Raw genomic sequence first — 15,341 nt, 5'->3', positions numbered from 1 at the left:
GGCAAAGACCACCAGTAGAGAGGATCGTCTGACAGGCACCAGCAGTTCTGTTTAATTGTCTACCATCCAGAGACAGGTGGCGCCATCGTTACAGGCCCTGTGTCTGTTCAAACCATTTCCAGGTACTTGGGTGAAGGACATTTGGTCTCATGACTCCCATTACATGTACGGCCTTTGACACCCACTCATCGTCACCTCTGTTTGTAGTGGTGTCTTGAATGATGACAGTGGACTACTACAGAGCGGAACAGGTTGTGTTCAGCGACTAATCCAGGGTTAAGACCTAGTGCCTCAATCCTACCTTTGCTGTGGAGCTGCCCCCACTGCTGGTGTGATAGTCTGGGGGGCATCGCATACAACTGCTTGTCACCCCTAATAGTGGTAAGAGGGATAATGACAGCTCAGCGATGTGTTCAGGACATCCTGCAGCCACATGTGTTCCTCTCATGGTGACTTCCAAGAGGCATTTACCAGCAGGGGGTCACAGGAATATCCCCACAACATTGCCGCGCTTCCATGGCTGCCCGGTGTAAATCCAAATTGCACAATTCCAAAAAAGTGAGGCTAACGTCAGACCCCTCACTATAAGCCTTTATAGGTTTTTACAGCGTAGTAACAATATGGCGTAGACATTGTTAACATTCATAACAATTAAATAGTGCCAACCCACTCCCAGGGATATCACTGGAAGATCTGCCATTCCAGTCCGACAGTGCTGAAATACTAATACACATGACATATCTTCACTACTGTAATCTCTTGGCTGTGGCATGCCATCAAACAAGCTGGCATTGTTCCAAGCCATACTGAACTCCGCTGCGTACCTCTTCCTGCCGCTCTTTGTCATGGGACTGCCAATTACCATCCAAATCCAGTTAAAAATTGTAACCTATAATCCTTACAATAACCTGATTCCTTTATATGTATCCTCATTAATTTCTGGATGCTATTCCAAGTCCAATTACTACCCATCCCCTGACGTGTTCTCCTTTCAGGACTACTTCTGTGCCTCTCATCAAAACTTTTAAAACAAACTAACTTGAGCTTCTAAATTTGCAGAGATACCTGTCATCATGGAAAGCATAATCTGAAGAAAACTTACACTTCACCCATCCTCAGATTTCTATTTCTTGCTCTTATGTGCAGTACTCTGTATTACAGTATGCTGCAATACCCATTGTACATCACACTTTCTGTGCAGCACCATGCTGGTGCTTCATAAATGAATCACTGATCTTCGACTCATGCAAGTCCCCTAGTCACAAGAGCCAGCGCCCAATGACATTGTCATCATAGCATTGGCTGTAGACATACTTCACATTACAAAGAAGTGAAACTGATCCCTACTAGATCATTAATGTGAAACAAAACAAGCTAATCTATCATCTAAAGGGAATTCACAAAATATACCGCTGGGGTCAGGAGCTGCACCTGCGATGGCCATACGTCAGATACACTGTACATAATAAGCCTGGACAAGCCTGTTCCTGCCTGATCTGCTGTTTATGGTGTCATGGTAGTAGTTACTATTACTTCAGAGCCACCAAGAAATGCCTTGTCATGTCCAATCACATGTCTCCAGTGTTTCCCTTGCCATCATTTCTAGTATGCCCTGATTTAATTCATCTCTGACATTCTGCACATACTATTACTCCCCCACAATGGAAATACTGAGCAGTACAATTCTATTAGAGATAATTAAATACTCAGAAGTGAAATAAGAACTTCCAGAAAATAAACACATTTCCAAGTGATCAATTTAATGTGTGTTTCCCACATGTTTCCCAATTAGATTCATGTGTATAAAGAAAAAAAAAAGTATCATTGCTGTTTATAAATATATGTATCACATATAATACACACAAGCCCGGAGCAACAGTCTTCAAGGCAGATTACAACCTACCTGGCATGAAATAATCACTTCTATAAAATAATGCCCACTTACCCAGATTGACGAAGCTCATGACCATGTCAGCATCATTGAGGAAGGCACTGTCCTGCTGGCTGCTCAGGGGGCTCAGCAGACTCTTAGCCTTCAGCTGATGACTATGGGGGGCTCTGTGTGACCAGCCCTTAATGTCCATCGCCTGCTCCTGACCAGACATGGCATTATAGAGGTCCAGCATGAAGAGGGGGGCAGAGTTCAGTTTGCCAGGTTGGTGCTGCTGTGCCAGGCTCAGTCCATGCAGGGGTCTTGGTCTGTGAGGTAGACCCAGGATGGAGAGGATCTCCTTCTGCATCTCCCTCTTCTCATGGTTCTTCAGGCGTCTGTATAAGAAGCCACTCTCCATGTTGGCTCTTCTGCTACTTTCCACCAGTGTGCCATGTGCCAGGGGCAGCAGCATCAGGGAGCAGGAGAGCCAGAGTGACCAGGAGAAAGGAATTGGTGCCCTCTGCATGCTCCCTGCAGTGTGCCCGGCTCTCACTATGACTGCCTACTGAGGATGCAGCGCTAGAGGTACCATCTCAACACTTGCTGCCTTATGAGTAGTGCCCTCTAACTGCCCAAAACCAAGTGCACTGACAAAGCACCTGTCTGCCTGTACCTGCCAGCTCTGCACTTCAGCTCTGGAGATGCCAGATGTGAGAGGAGACAGTCATCACATGTATAGCAGCAGCTGCTGGGTGGATGCAGCCTGGAGCTCTTCTTCCTCGTGTCATACAGGCTTGCAAGTGGAAAACTTCATGCAGGTTTCAGCGGACTCTTCTTCCTTCCATCGTAGATCACTGACTCACTTCTCCAAAACAGGGATTTGGGAATTACAATACTGTGTCCACTAGAGACACCTACTGGACGTTTGGAGTACTGCACTACAGGGTCGGCACGACGGGAATTCAGAGAAGAGAAACTTTCTGGTAGTTCGCTACAAAGTTTACATTTGGGCTGTTACATAGAAAAGACTTGATTATATGGTCATTCATCCCTGCACATAAACAATATATATCGGTTCGCAGTTATTAAAGGACCAGATACTTTTTAGGGATTTTTTACCCATGTGGTGGTTTTACTGCTCTACCTTTTTTTCTTCAGCTTTGCTGTGTTTTTTCCCCCGTGACATATAAGCCTATTTTTACGTCTTTTTTCACAGATTTTTTTTTCCATTCCGTAGTTTTATTATGGGTGAAAAGCTTAAAAAAATAAAAAAGATTGTCTTATTTTTTTTAATTTAGTTATTTTTAAAATTAGTATATTTATGCTAAAATAAAGTCCAGGAACGGGTTCCTCATTTAGTTTATCATTTTTTTGATATGTCATCTGTATGGTCCCAGGTTACAGGGCGCATATGGCGATGGTTTAGGTTGGCACGGCGGTGGGATGTTTTCTTACATAATTTTTATTCTGAAATGTTTAAACTTATTTATGTAACTATTCTTTTTAATAGTTATGTCCCCCATGACGTCGTATAAGATCTCTTGGGGACGTTTTCACACTTTTTCATTGTAACTGGGGGATCTTTTTCCTTCTTGTTCTCGGCTGTGACTAACAGCCGAGGTCCCGACCTGTTCCTGCTACTTTGCAGGAGCTTTAATCCTGTGCCAGAATTAAAGCCCAGGACCAAACATTGTGAATTTATGCATTGAGGGATGCTGCTAAGAAGTCCTCCCATTATAAAAGAACGGGTGGACTACTTAGTAACCCACTCAAATTAACTGAGTGGTGGCTTTCAGCACTCACACTAGGGGAATGATAGGGGAGGTTAAACAGTAGTGCCTCGGCATACGAGTGTAATCCGATCCATAACGGAGCTCTTAAGCCAAGACACTCGTATGTCAAATCCCTTTTCCCCATTGAAATGAATTGAAATGCCATTAATGTGTTCCAGATTAATGGCGTTTCAATTCATTTCAATGGGGAAACTTACTACACTACATGTAAAAAAAGAAACATCAATACTTGCTTACCACCCCTCGACTGGGTCTTTCTCCTTGCTGTAGGCTGCCGCGTCCTCCTCCGTGCCGACAGAGCATTTCTTCCTGGAAGCGGGGCTTGAATACCCCGCCTCCAGTAAGCTAATGCTCTGAATGGTTAATCCTGCGCCACGTCAGCCAATGAAAGCCAGTGTTGGGTTAACCAATCACAGCCATTGAAGGACATCATTGAATGGCTGTGATTGGTTAACCCAGCTCTGGCTTTCATTGGCTGACGCGGCACTGGATTAACCAATCAAAGCATTAGCTTGCTGGAGGTGGGGTATTCAAGCCCCGCTTCCAGGAAGAAATGCTCTGTCAGCCGTTAAGGAGGAGGACGTGGCAGCCTGCAGCAGAGACAAAGGCCCGTGTGAGGACCGGAACGACAGCGGTAGGTAATACCCCACCCCCACCCCTCCGAGCCAGCTTGCGAGCTTCTTGACTTGCCAGCAGGCTTGTAACCCGATTTTTTGCTTTTAAATCAGAGCAAAAATTTGGGAGAGAGCCTGCTCGCAAGTCAAGAATCTCGCAAGCTGAGGCACCACTGTATCTCCAAATCCAGCAGCTCAGTTACTTCAAGCCCATAAGCTTATCTTATAGGGCTAAAAGTAGGTGACGGAGTCTCTTTAACACGTTGGCCAGCAGGCAGCCTACTAGTATTTTACATTACCACGCGTAAAAACCGGTGTAGACTGATTAATAACTGCGAACCAATATGTATTGTTTAAGTGGAGGGATGAATGACCATATAATCCGGTGTTTCTTAAAAAAAACTCAGCGGGTCAGCTACTTTGAGCCATTAAGCTTATCTTATAGGACTAAAAGTAGCTGAAAGAGTATTTAGGGATGTACACTGGTGGAAACTGTAAAAGTGTTACACCCAGAAGGAATGTGTGGAATTACATGAAGCCTGGTAGATATGTAAGATATATACAGAGAATACCCAGAGTAAATGATAGGCTCAGACAAAGTGTATTACTGTTTGCTACTGGTTTCAGTAAGAAGTGCCCACCATGAGCCCCTATACATTCTTGGATCCTTGCAGGCATTGAATCAATCATTATTCGGACATCTTGTTGGGGTTTCCCCATGTCTGCATAACTTGTTTAGTCAGTTGTTGTACAGGTTGTGTTGGATGACCATGGGATGTAATGCGTCTACCTACGGCGTCCCATACATGATATACTGGAAATAAACCTGTGAACTGCGTCGACCAATCCCTGGTCGTCGGATGGTGTTCATGAAGGGTATGACAACAGGGTGTACTTTCCACATACAGGCGGTCAGTCATTGTGCCTTCAACAACGCACCAACTCAGTCCCGCTGTCATAACTGATTGCCCCTCAAAGCATGACTCTAGAGGGTGGGCCCTTTCTCCAAAATGCCGATGGATATGTTGACAATTATCACTTTGCCCGGACAAAATCAGGACTCATCACTAAACGCAACTGTTCTCCGTTCATGTGTCCAGGTGCATCTGGCAGTACACCAGGTCAGTCATCGCTGGCAGTGAAATTGGGTTAACGGAACACACTGCATGGGGTTACAGTAAGAAGTGCCCACCATGAGCTCCTATACATTCTTGGATCCTTGCAGGCATTAAATCAATCATTGTTCAGACATCTTGTTGGGGTCTCTCCATACCTGCATGACTTGTGTAGTTAGTTGTTGTACAGGTTGTGGTGGATGGCCACGTAATGTCTACCTACGGCGTCCCAGACATGATCTACTGGGAATAAACCTGGGAACTGCGTGGACCAATCTATGATCATGACATCTTGCAAGGATTGTCTTATGGTGACTGCAGTATGGCATTATCATGTTCGAAGATACCATTCAAGATGGTGGTCATAAAGGGTATGACAACAGGATGTGCCACTCTGTCCACATACTGGCAGGCAGTCATTGTGTTTTCAACACCCACCAATTTAGTCCTGCTGTCATAACTAATTGCCCCCAAAAGCATGACTCCAGGGGTTGGACCTGTGTGGTGCTCTGAAATCACAGCAGGGTGGGCCCTTTCTCCAAAATGCCGATGGGTATGTTGACGATTATCACTTTGCCCCAGACAGAATCAGGACTCATCACTAAACACAACTGTTCTCCATTCCCGTGTCCAGGTGTGTCTGGTAGTACACCAGGTCAGTAATTGCTGGCAGTGAAATTGGGTTAACGAAACACACTGCATGGGGGTCCAAGAATGCAGCCTTGATTCAACCAGTCGGTCTACAATTGTTCGTGGCGTAACTCTGACTCTAACTACTCTACTCAGATCTGTGCTGCAGTCGCCCGTCTGTCAGCAACTGCCATCTGCACAATTTGTCGGTCTTCACATGTCATTGTCCTTCGGTGTGGACCTGTGCCCGGTCCGTGAGTACTGGAGTCTTCATGTGTTCACACAATAACCACTCTCTGTAGTGACATTGCACTATGGTCAGTCCTTCAGGACCATACCTGGTCACTGACAGTGGGTGGACAAGAAAAGGACTTTGTACATAACACGCTTTACGACTTATAACCTAAAACAATGGAGCATTTTGCGTAACAAAGGACCCCATAATTTCCACACTGATACAGGGACTTCATCCAACTTTTAATTATTCAATATCTTCATATGGAGAAAACTTGATCAAAGTTTCATAAATTTGGTCTCATGGCACCCATTTCGAGTACTGCCTTTGACACCCAACCACTATCACCTCCGTTTGCAGTGGTGTCGTGGACTATGAAACTGGACACTACGGCGTGGAAGTGGGTTGTCTTCAGCGACAAATCCAGGTTTAGTCTTGGAACTGACACTGGCCATGTTCGTGTCTGGAGACCTAGGGGTGAGCAGCTCAATCCTGCCTTTGCTGTGGAACCGCACATTGCCCCCACTAATGGTGTGATGGTCTGGGGGGGCCCTCGCATACGACAGTTGGTCACCCTTAGTGAGGGACAATGACAGCTCAGTGATATGTTCAGGACATCCCGCAGCCACATGTGGTCCTCTCATGGCGGCTTGCATATGATTGTTCGAAAAGTATACATTTGACGATGTAGACTTGTGTGTGATTGAGAGAGGAAGCTTCCCAGTGCGTGTGTGGCTGCAGATGATGTGAGGCATGAAGTCTACTGTAGATGCTATGGGGATGATGAGTAAGTGTGAGGTGTAGTTACATAATGCATACACATGAGAGCGGAGTTGTTTTGATAACATTAGACAGGCTGGCTGTCCATGGGCGAGGAGTCATTGCCAGATCCGTGGCGATAAATTGCACGCGGAGCTCACATTACACACTTTCCATAGGACAGCTATGGATAGCGCCGCCTACTGCTCACAAGCAGAGATTCATAGCGATTTTCCGCTCACGTGATTAAAATCGTGGGATGCCGCGATGAGCCTATCATTAAAATAGGCTCACGCGAAGACTTTGTAGTGCTCCCCCCTCCTCCCCCATGGTGGAATATCACTAGCGATATCCCAACACGGACAGGTGGCCTAAAATGTAAATATATGAGATGAGTGTCCTGTCCTGACCGCAGGGGTCACAACGGCCCTTGCGCTGAGGGGGCCCCGCCATATATTTAACATGCACAGTGCGTGCATTACCGGCGCTGTCAGACGCATGATCGCTGCGGCCGACAGTGTGTTTGTAGCAGGAGGAAGAGAAGAGGAGAAAGGCGGGAGGCAACGCCGCAGGTCGGCAAGAGCAGAGGGGAGGGCTGTAACACGTGGAGTCGGCAGCCAATTACAGGCTGCAGACTCCCATGGCGCGGCCCTCCCACTGATAGGCTGCAGCAGGGAGTGGTCACAGCTGCAGTCTATCAGTCTCTGCCGGCCAGCGATTACCAGAGGGAGGAGCTAATGCGGCTCTACTCACCTCCAGAGCGCTGGATGCACAACCGATACAAGAGAGTGCAGGAGGACCTATGGCTGCAGATCACATGACCACGCTCCAGTCATGTGATCAAAAGACCTGGACTTTAAATTACAGGCAGCCAGGAGACTGCTGCAGAGGTGAGTAGAGGAGGAATTGTAAGTATATATCTATAGCTTGTATAGGTTATACCAGCTGTGTATATATATATATATATATATATATATATATATATATATAAAATTATATACCGGAGATACACAGGTTACACCAGAAGGGATACAGGGGGATATACATCCTGTATATAGTGATATGTACCATGCTGGTGTAACCTGTGTATCTCCTGTATATAATTATATATATACACCTGGTAGAAGCTCTACAGCCTGTATATAGTGATATAGACCATGTTGGTGTAAACTGGCCTAGTTTATATCAGCATGCTCTATATTACTATATACAGAATGTATAACTTATATCAGCTGTACATGTATAAATATATACAGAAGATATCCAATTTTGGGAGGTTTCACATCTGCACTGGGGAATTCCGCTTTCCTGTTCCGTTTGGGGAGCAGGAAAGGGGAATCCCTGCGGACGAACAATCCGTCTGTGGACAGAACCGAATAGCGCCAGAAGGACTCCATATTTGGTGCCGGATCTGTGATGGAATCTCCGTCCAGAGGTCCCGACGCAGATGTGAGACCGGCCTTACACCAGCATGGCCGATATCACTGTATACAAGAGATGTATATACTTATACATCTCCTGTATGTACCATGCTGGTATAACCTGGGTATATACTGTATATAATTATATATGTACAGCTGGTATAACCTGGGTATATACTGTATATAATTACATATGTACAGCTGGTATAACCTGGATATATACTCTATATAATTATATATGTACAGCTAGTATACGTTATACCTCTCCTGTATATAATTATATATCTACAGCTGGTATAACCTGGGTATATACTGTATATAATTATATATGTACAGCTGGTATAACCTGGGTATATACTGTATATAATTACATATGTACAGCAGGTATAACCTGGATATATACTCTATATAATTATATATGTACAGCTGGTATAACCTGGGTATATACTGTATACGATTATATATGTACAGCTGGTATAACCTGGGTATATACTGTATATAATTACATATGTACAGCTGGTATAACCTGGATATATACTCTATATAATTACATATGTACAGCTGGTATAACCTGGATATATACTCTATATAATTATATATTTACAGCTAGTATATGTTATACCTCTCCTGTATATAATTATATATCTACAGCTGGTATAACCTGGGTATATACTGTGTATGATTGAGCACTTTGCACACAACTGAAAAACGCATCAGAAACCTGCATGCAGTTTAAAACCCGCCTGTATTGTTTGAATCCACGTGCGGTATATAATAGTGCACGCAGTTATGGATGTGATTTTAATTGTGGTTCAAAAATGCAACAAAATCCATGAACACAGTGTTAGGCCGGCTGCACACAACTGGGCCGGATTCAACATGCGTAATCCCGCGGCGGAATCCAACCCTGTGCCCCGCTGGCATGTGCATGTACCTGTAATTTCTTTCTTTTTTCTGTACTGCGAATGGTCTACAAGCCGAGCCGTCGGACCCGCGCAGTACAGTTTTTTCCTTTTAATCACTGACTTTCCAGTGCCGTCTCTAGGAGATGACGCAGGTGCCTGTGACTTTTCCGCAATGTCAGGGCAGTGGGTCGCATGGCTTGTATTGAGTTCAACGGAGGCCGAACGTGCAGAATCTGCACTAAAATACAGCATGCCGTGATTTTTCCTCCATGAGCTTCCGAAAACCGCAATTGCTTTCCGCTCGTGTAGAGGAAAAAACGCTTTTCCATAGCATGGTATGGGCGGTACATGCTGCGGAATCCGTAGGCGGACGCCCGCTCCATATTCCGCAGTGCAAATCCAGCCGTGTACAGCCGGCCTTAGGCTAATTTCACACGGGTGAGTCTGATATTGGGCCGTGAAACTATGCCCCATATCACACTCACCAACGTGTGCTGCGCCCACGGATGTGAGGGGTTGTTGTGTTAAAACCAGCTCACATCACATCATCATATTCTCATGCGATGCAGAGAAAAAACAAGAAAAATTGCTCCTGTGTATGATCGTATTCAGAAGAATGGGGTCATATTCATGTGCGATTTGTGAGTCTTGCAACGCACAAATCTCGCGCAATTTTCGCGGCCGTGTGAAAGCGGCCTAAGACATTACCAACAGGTTTTTACGTAGTCAAGGAAAGGAGTCCTGATGAGAAGGCTAACGCCAAGGGGCTGAATCATGTTTGTAAATTAGCACGGTTTAGGTATAGGTACGGGTACAGATGGAGGGGGGAGGGCCCAGCTGGACTTTTGCACCCGGGCCCCTTAGCCTTTAGGTACGCCCCTGATGTTGGACCTCGTTTGGCCTTCAGAACCATAGCAATTCATTGTGGCATGCATCCACAAGTATCAGAGGAACAGGAATGTGCCAAGAAAACATTTCCTGCACCATTACTCCACCTCCACCGGCCTGAACTGTTGGCATCCGTTAGGAAGCGTTCACCGATTTATGATGCTTGCTTCAAATACTGACCCTCCCATCAGCATGGTGCAACAGAAATCTGGACTCATCTGACAAGGGGATGTTTTTCCACTGCTCAGTGATACAATTTTTGTTCTCTTTTGCCTTTCCTCCTCCCTTAGATAACAATGGCATTCGAACTGGTCATCTGCTGTTACAGCCCATCGGTGCTAAGGGAATGACGAGTTGTGCCTTTAGTCACATGAGTTGGACCATCAGCATTGTATTTGGCTGTAACTGCTTTGACTGTACACCACCTGTTCTTCAGAATGTTTTTGACATCCTCCTTTGACCCCTTTTGTTGACAAATTCTTTATGTCCGCAGGATTCACTTTCTCTAAATGTTTTTTTTCGATCACACCATTTTTAGTATATTCTTGACACAGTTGCAGGATAAAACCCAACAAGGGTTTTTGAAATACTGGTACCAGCTAGTCTAGCACTGATTTGCGTATCTCGTATGAGGTCGCTTAGATTGCTCAATTTTCCCATTGTAATGTATGTTATACTAAAGGTGTTCCACAGAAAACTTGTTCACTTGATTTTAGGCTACACTTCAGTCTCGGGTCTAATTTCCATAAAGTGGTCATTCAGTGTACATTCTTCCTTGTGTTTGTGATTTTGTGGGCTTACTTCAGGCGCTCCAGTTTATGCTCATACAACCTTAAACTGAAAACGTCTGTGGCAACTTCTATGAATTTAGATTTATAGTTAGCCAATAGACTAAGTATACAGTAGGTTATGGCTCCTACTCAGCAGACACTTTATGAAAAACTGACCAAATATGGGATTGACAAGGCACCTGTTAGGTGGGTTCACTACTGGCTGAGTGATCGTACTCAAAAGAGTGGTCATAAGTGGCTGCACATGCAATTGGAAGAATGCGTCAAGTGGGGACCACAAGGCTCTGTCCTAGGCCCAGTGTTGTTCAACATTTATATAAATGAGGACATTGAGGAGAAACTGATTAAATTTGCCAACAACACAAAGTTAGGAAAGATAGCTAACACTAGAGAAACAAGGGAAAGGATTCAAAAAGTTCTAGGCAACAGAATGGGAGGAACTGGGCTAAGCAGCAGCACATGTAAAAAAGACTTGGGTATACTAATAGATCATAGACTGAACATGAGTCAACAATGTGATGCAGCAGCAAAAAAGGCAAACACAATTCTGGGATGTATTAAGAGAAGCATAGAGTCTAGATCTCGTGAGGTCATTATCCCCCTCTACTCTTCCTTAGTCAGACCTCATCTGGAATACTGTGTTCAGTTCTGAGCACCCCACTTTAAAAAAGACAGACAAGCCGGAGCAAGTTCAGAGAAGAGTTACCAAGATGGTGAGCGGTCTGCAAATCAGGTCCTATGAGGAATGGTTAAAGGATCTGGGAATGTTTAGCTTGCAAAAAAAGAAGGCTGAGAGGAGACGTAATAGCTGTCTACAAATATCTGAAGAGTTGTCACAGTGCAGAGGGATCAGCCCTATTCTCATCTGCACAAGAAAAGACTAGAAGCAATGAGATGAAACTGAAAGGAAGGAGACACAGATTAGATATTAGAAAAAACTTTTTGACGGTGAGGGTGATTAATGAGTAAAAAATGTTGCCACGGGAGGTGGTGAGTTCTCCTTCAATGGAAGTCTTTAAACAAAGGCTGGACGGGCATCTGTCTGGAATGATTTAGTGATCCTGCACTGAGCAGGGGATTGGACCCTATGATCCTGGAGGTCCCTTCCAATTCTACCATTCTATGCAACAGTGTATTATGAAAAAAGTCTCCTGTACTAGCATTGCTTCTACAGCAAAATACCTTGGTAATTCAGCAACTGATTAAACAAGGCATGCTTTTTTTCTATCACGTTGCTTATGAATCTCTCAGGAACGAACCTGGGTCCTCCAGCATTCTAGTCAATAGCTCTCCCTACTGAGCCACCCAGCCCTTGGACAATTCCCCTGCATAACTCTTTGCCTTGTTCCCAGATCCTGCTAACTCAGTCACTGTCCTGACCCAGCCCCTGTTCCTAAATAGACTCATTATAAAAACCTGACCCTTCCTCTGAACCAGGGTGTGATTATTGTGCTGCACAGCCTTAGTCAACTTCCTCTCCTGCCTGCTCCTATGCAAATCCAAACTGAGACCTACCAATACCGACTTCTGGCTTTCCTCCTGACTACGATACCTGCCTCCTCCTTTCTACCGCAAACTGAGACCTATCAATACTGACCTCTGGCTCTCCTCTGACAACTCTCGGGACCTGCATGGCTACTACACCCGCGGCTCCAAGCCCAGTGCCAGAAACGCTGCACTGACTGAAAAAAAACTCTGTTTGCCTCTATATGAAATCAGAAGTATATGGAGATACAATATGACCCCATAGATTTCTATTGCTGCCATGTACAGTTCCAGACAACTTCCAGATACTAGTGTGAAGTTCTAATATAGCGGCATGTGATATATTTGTGTATGTGTGACAATGTCTACGAGTTTCAATTCATGGTCACTTATTTCTAAATATCTAATAGGTATTTGTCCTAATGTCTCTTTTCATAGAGCTGAGCACGAGACCATCTATTTGTTAAGATTTTCTTTTCAGTCACAGACATAACCGCATATTCAGCTTTATATGAATGTATCAGACAGGGTTTCTCAGAACATCTAGGAATGTACAATGTCAGCAGAATAAAGAAATATTTAGCTGCATACGCGTACACAAGGAGTCGTGACACAAAGACATTTGAGTTTTAATCAATTTTATTCCACTTGTCACTGTATTATATCATAAATCTATAGCTCTGATTACAATAGAATCAACCCACATAGACGTCCAACCCTCCTTAGCTGTGATAAAAAACAATCAAACCTTACAACTGCATATTCTGTAAACCTGTTAAAGGGATGTTCCCATCTGGGCCAAACATAGTGGCGATGGGTATACTGCTACAAACAAGCTTGTTGGGAGAATGGAAACAGCCAAGTGTGGCTGGGCTACATTGTTTCCGTAACTGCCCAAGAGGTCAATGGGAGTTATACAATCAGCATAGCCTGCTGTGGTATGCTGCTTGCATAACTTCCATTGACCTCTATGGGAGGTTGCGTAGCAAAGGCCACTACGCTTTTTTTGTTCTCTCAATCACTGCATACAGCCGGGCCAGGGGTGGTAGTTACTCAAACCAAAAATAGGTGCGTGATGGATCTGCATTTATTGGGCTTTTAGACCATATCCTGCGGCTATGCCAAGAAGGCCCTAGATGGAAATATCCATATAATTAATAAACCATTTTGCATCAGTGTATACAGTATAATGGTCACATATCCCAAAATTAATATCAGCAAGGGCTATTAAAGATAGTGACTTCATCTCTGGTCAGTTTTTGATTGACAGACGAATAGAGATGAGTGAGCATACTCGTTAAGGGACAATACTCGAGCAAGTATCGTCCTTTTCAAGTACCTAGCTGCTCGTCAGAAAAGATTCGGATGCCGGCGGGAGTGAGCGGTGGGTTAGCAGGGGGTTAGGCGCTGTTCAATTTAATGGACTCTCTGTGATGTCTATCCTGATGTAGATCCTCTCAATGTATACCTCTGACAGCAGCCTACGATGGGTGTAACCGTATAGGCATCCATCACCTACAGGCTCCCATGTAAAATATATACAATGTGATATATTATGTTTTCTTTACTGGAGGCCGTTTTATGAAATAGCATAGTCTACTACACCATACCATGCCTTTTTTGTGGTGTACAGAAATTTGCCGAACCAAAGAAGACCGAAAGGACAGTGTTTTGGCCTTTATTGGGTAATTAGGACCTATGGACACAGTCATTATGTAGAGGCCAACCGTTTGATGTGAACCCTGCCTAACTCCCAGTCCACACATAGGCTTCAGCTAAACCTTTGAATCATCCAAAATGCTATATTAATTTTTAACTCCCAGGCATTATACAATATAATAGGCATTATAAAGAGAGTACAACTATATAAAAAAGTCAATTAAACCCCGTAATACCTGCTAAAGTCAATTAGTTTATCGATGTAGGTAACATTTTCGCAACTTTCATATAATCAGTATTATAAATTGATTCATATATACTGTATGTATATATATATATATATATATATATATATATATATATATATATATATATAAAAGTAGATGACTAATGGCTTATAAACTGCTACATCCTAGTGAGTCAAACATAGAAAGTATCTATAACTTCCCTTTCCTCCCTTCACCGGAAGCAAATCTTCTTGCTCCAGCAACTGACTCTTCCGCTAGAACCTCCATTCCGTGGTCAAATTCAAACTGCATGGCATCCGTGAAGCTGTTGGCATCGAACGTGCTGTAATACGCCGACGCTCTGTCGCTACGCATGCACTTCTGAGGGAAGGCAGAGATCTGTTCTGCTAACTCAATTGCACTCTGAAGGCCTAAAACAGAAGGAAAATAGTACATCAGTAGTTGTAGTAGTAATAAAAAACACATAAAGCAAGGCAATCAAATGCATTATTTAACACTTGGCTACAAAAAGCCAAAAAGACACAAGAGTCATGTAAAAGTACTGATACAACAGTGTCACTGACATGATGCGTGATATATGAAGATACGTTTTTGGTATATTTTATGTTGTACATGTCACACACGTTTATTGAAGAGACTTCCCATAATAATGAATATGTTGTATGAGGCACGGATCCCTAATCAGGCACTTTTTTCAAAACTGGAAAATAGCAACTAGACCTCCCATTAAAGGGGTTGTCTCGCGCCGAAACGGGTTTTTTTTTTTTTCAAACCCCCCCCCCCCCCGTTCGGCACGAGACAACCCCGATGCAGGGGTTAAAAAAGAACACCGGACAGCGCTTACCTGAATCCCCGCGCTCCGGTGACTTCTTACTTACCCGGTGAAGATGGCCGCCGGCATCTTCTCCCTCCGTGGACCGCAGGG

The 15,341-nt window shown here is 44.1% G+C and overlaps 2 protein-coding genes across 3 annotated transcripts in view; both read right to left on the bottom strand.

The window, feature by feature from the left end:
- BMP6 (bone morphogenetic protein 6) overlaps positions 1 to 2,716 on the bottom strand; it is a 161,523-nt gene extending 158,807 nt beyond the window's left edge. Inside the window, exon 1 of the mRNA XM_066579333.1 lies at positions 1,946 to 2,716. Within this exon, the coding sequence (XP_066435430.1) occupies positions 1,946 to 2,399 (454 nt within the window). The 5' untranslated portion in view covers positions 2,400 to 2,716. The remainder of the gene's footprint in view (positions 1 to 1,945) is intronic.
- Positions 2,717 to 13,130: 10,414 nt separating this feature from the next.
- The window catches only part of LOC136579054 (enoyl-CoA hydratase EchA19-like), a 62,775-nt gene continuing 60,564 nt past the window's right edge, over positions 13,131 to 15,341 (bottom strand). For both annotated transcript variants that reach the window (XM_066579331.1, XM_066579332.1), the window contains exon 7: positions 13,131 to 14,826. In XM_066579331.1, coding sequence (XP_066435428.1) covers positions 14,606 to 14,826 — 221 coding nt within the window. In that variant the 3' untranslated portion in view covers positions 13,131 to 14,605. The remainder of the gene's footprint in view (positions 14,827 to 15,341) is intronic.

The sequence above is a fragment of the Eleutherodactylus coqui genome, chromosome 9 (assembly GCF_035609145.1).
Source record: "Eleutherodactylus coqui strain aEleCoq1 chromosome 9, aEleCoq1.hap1, whole genome shotgun sequence".
Classification (NCBI taxonomy): Eukaryota; Metazoa; Chordata; class Amphibia; order Anura; family Eleutherodactylidae; genus Eleutherodactylus; species Eleutherodactylus coqui.
Note: the sequence above shows the minus strand (reverse complement) of the source record. Positions and strands in the feature narration are given on the sequence as shown.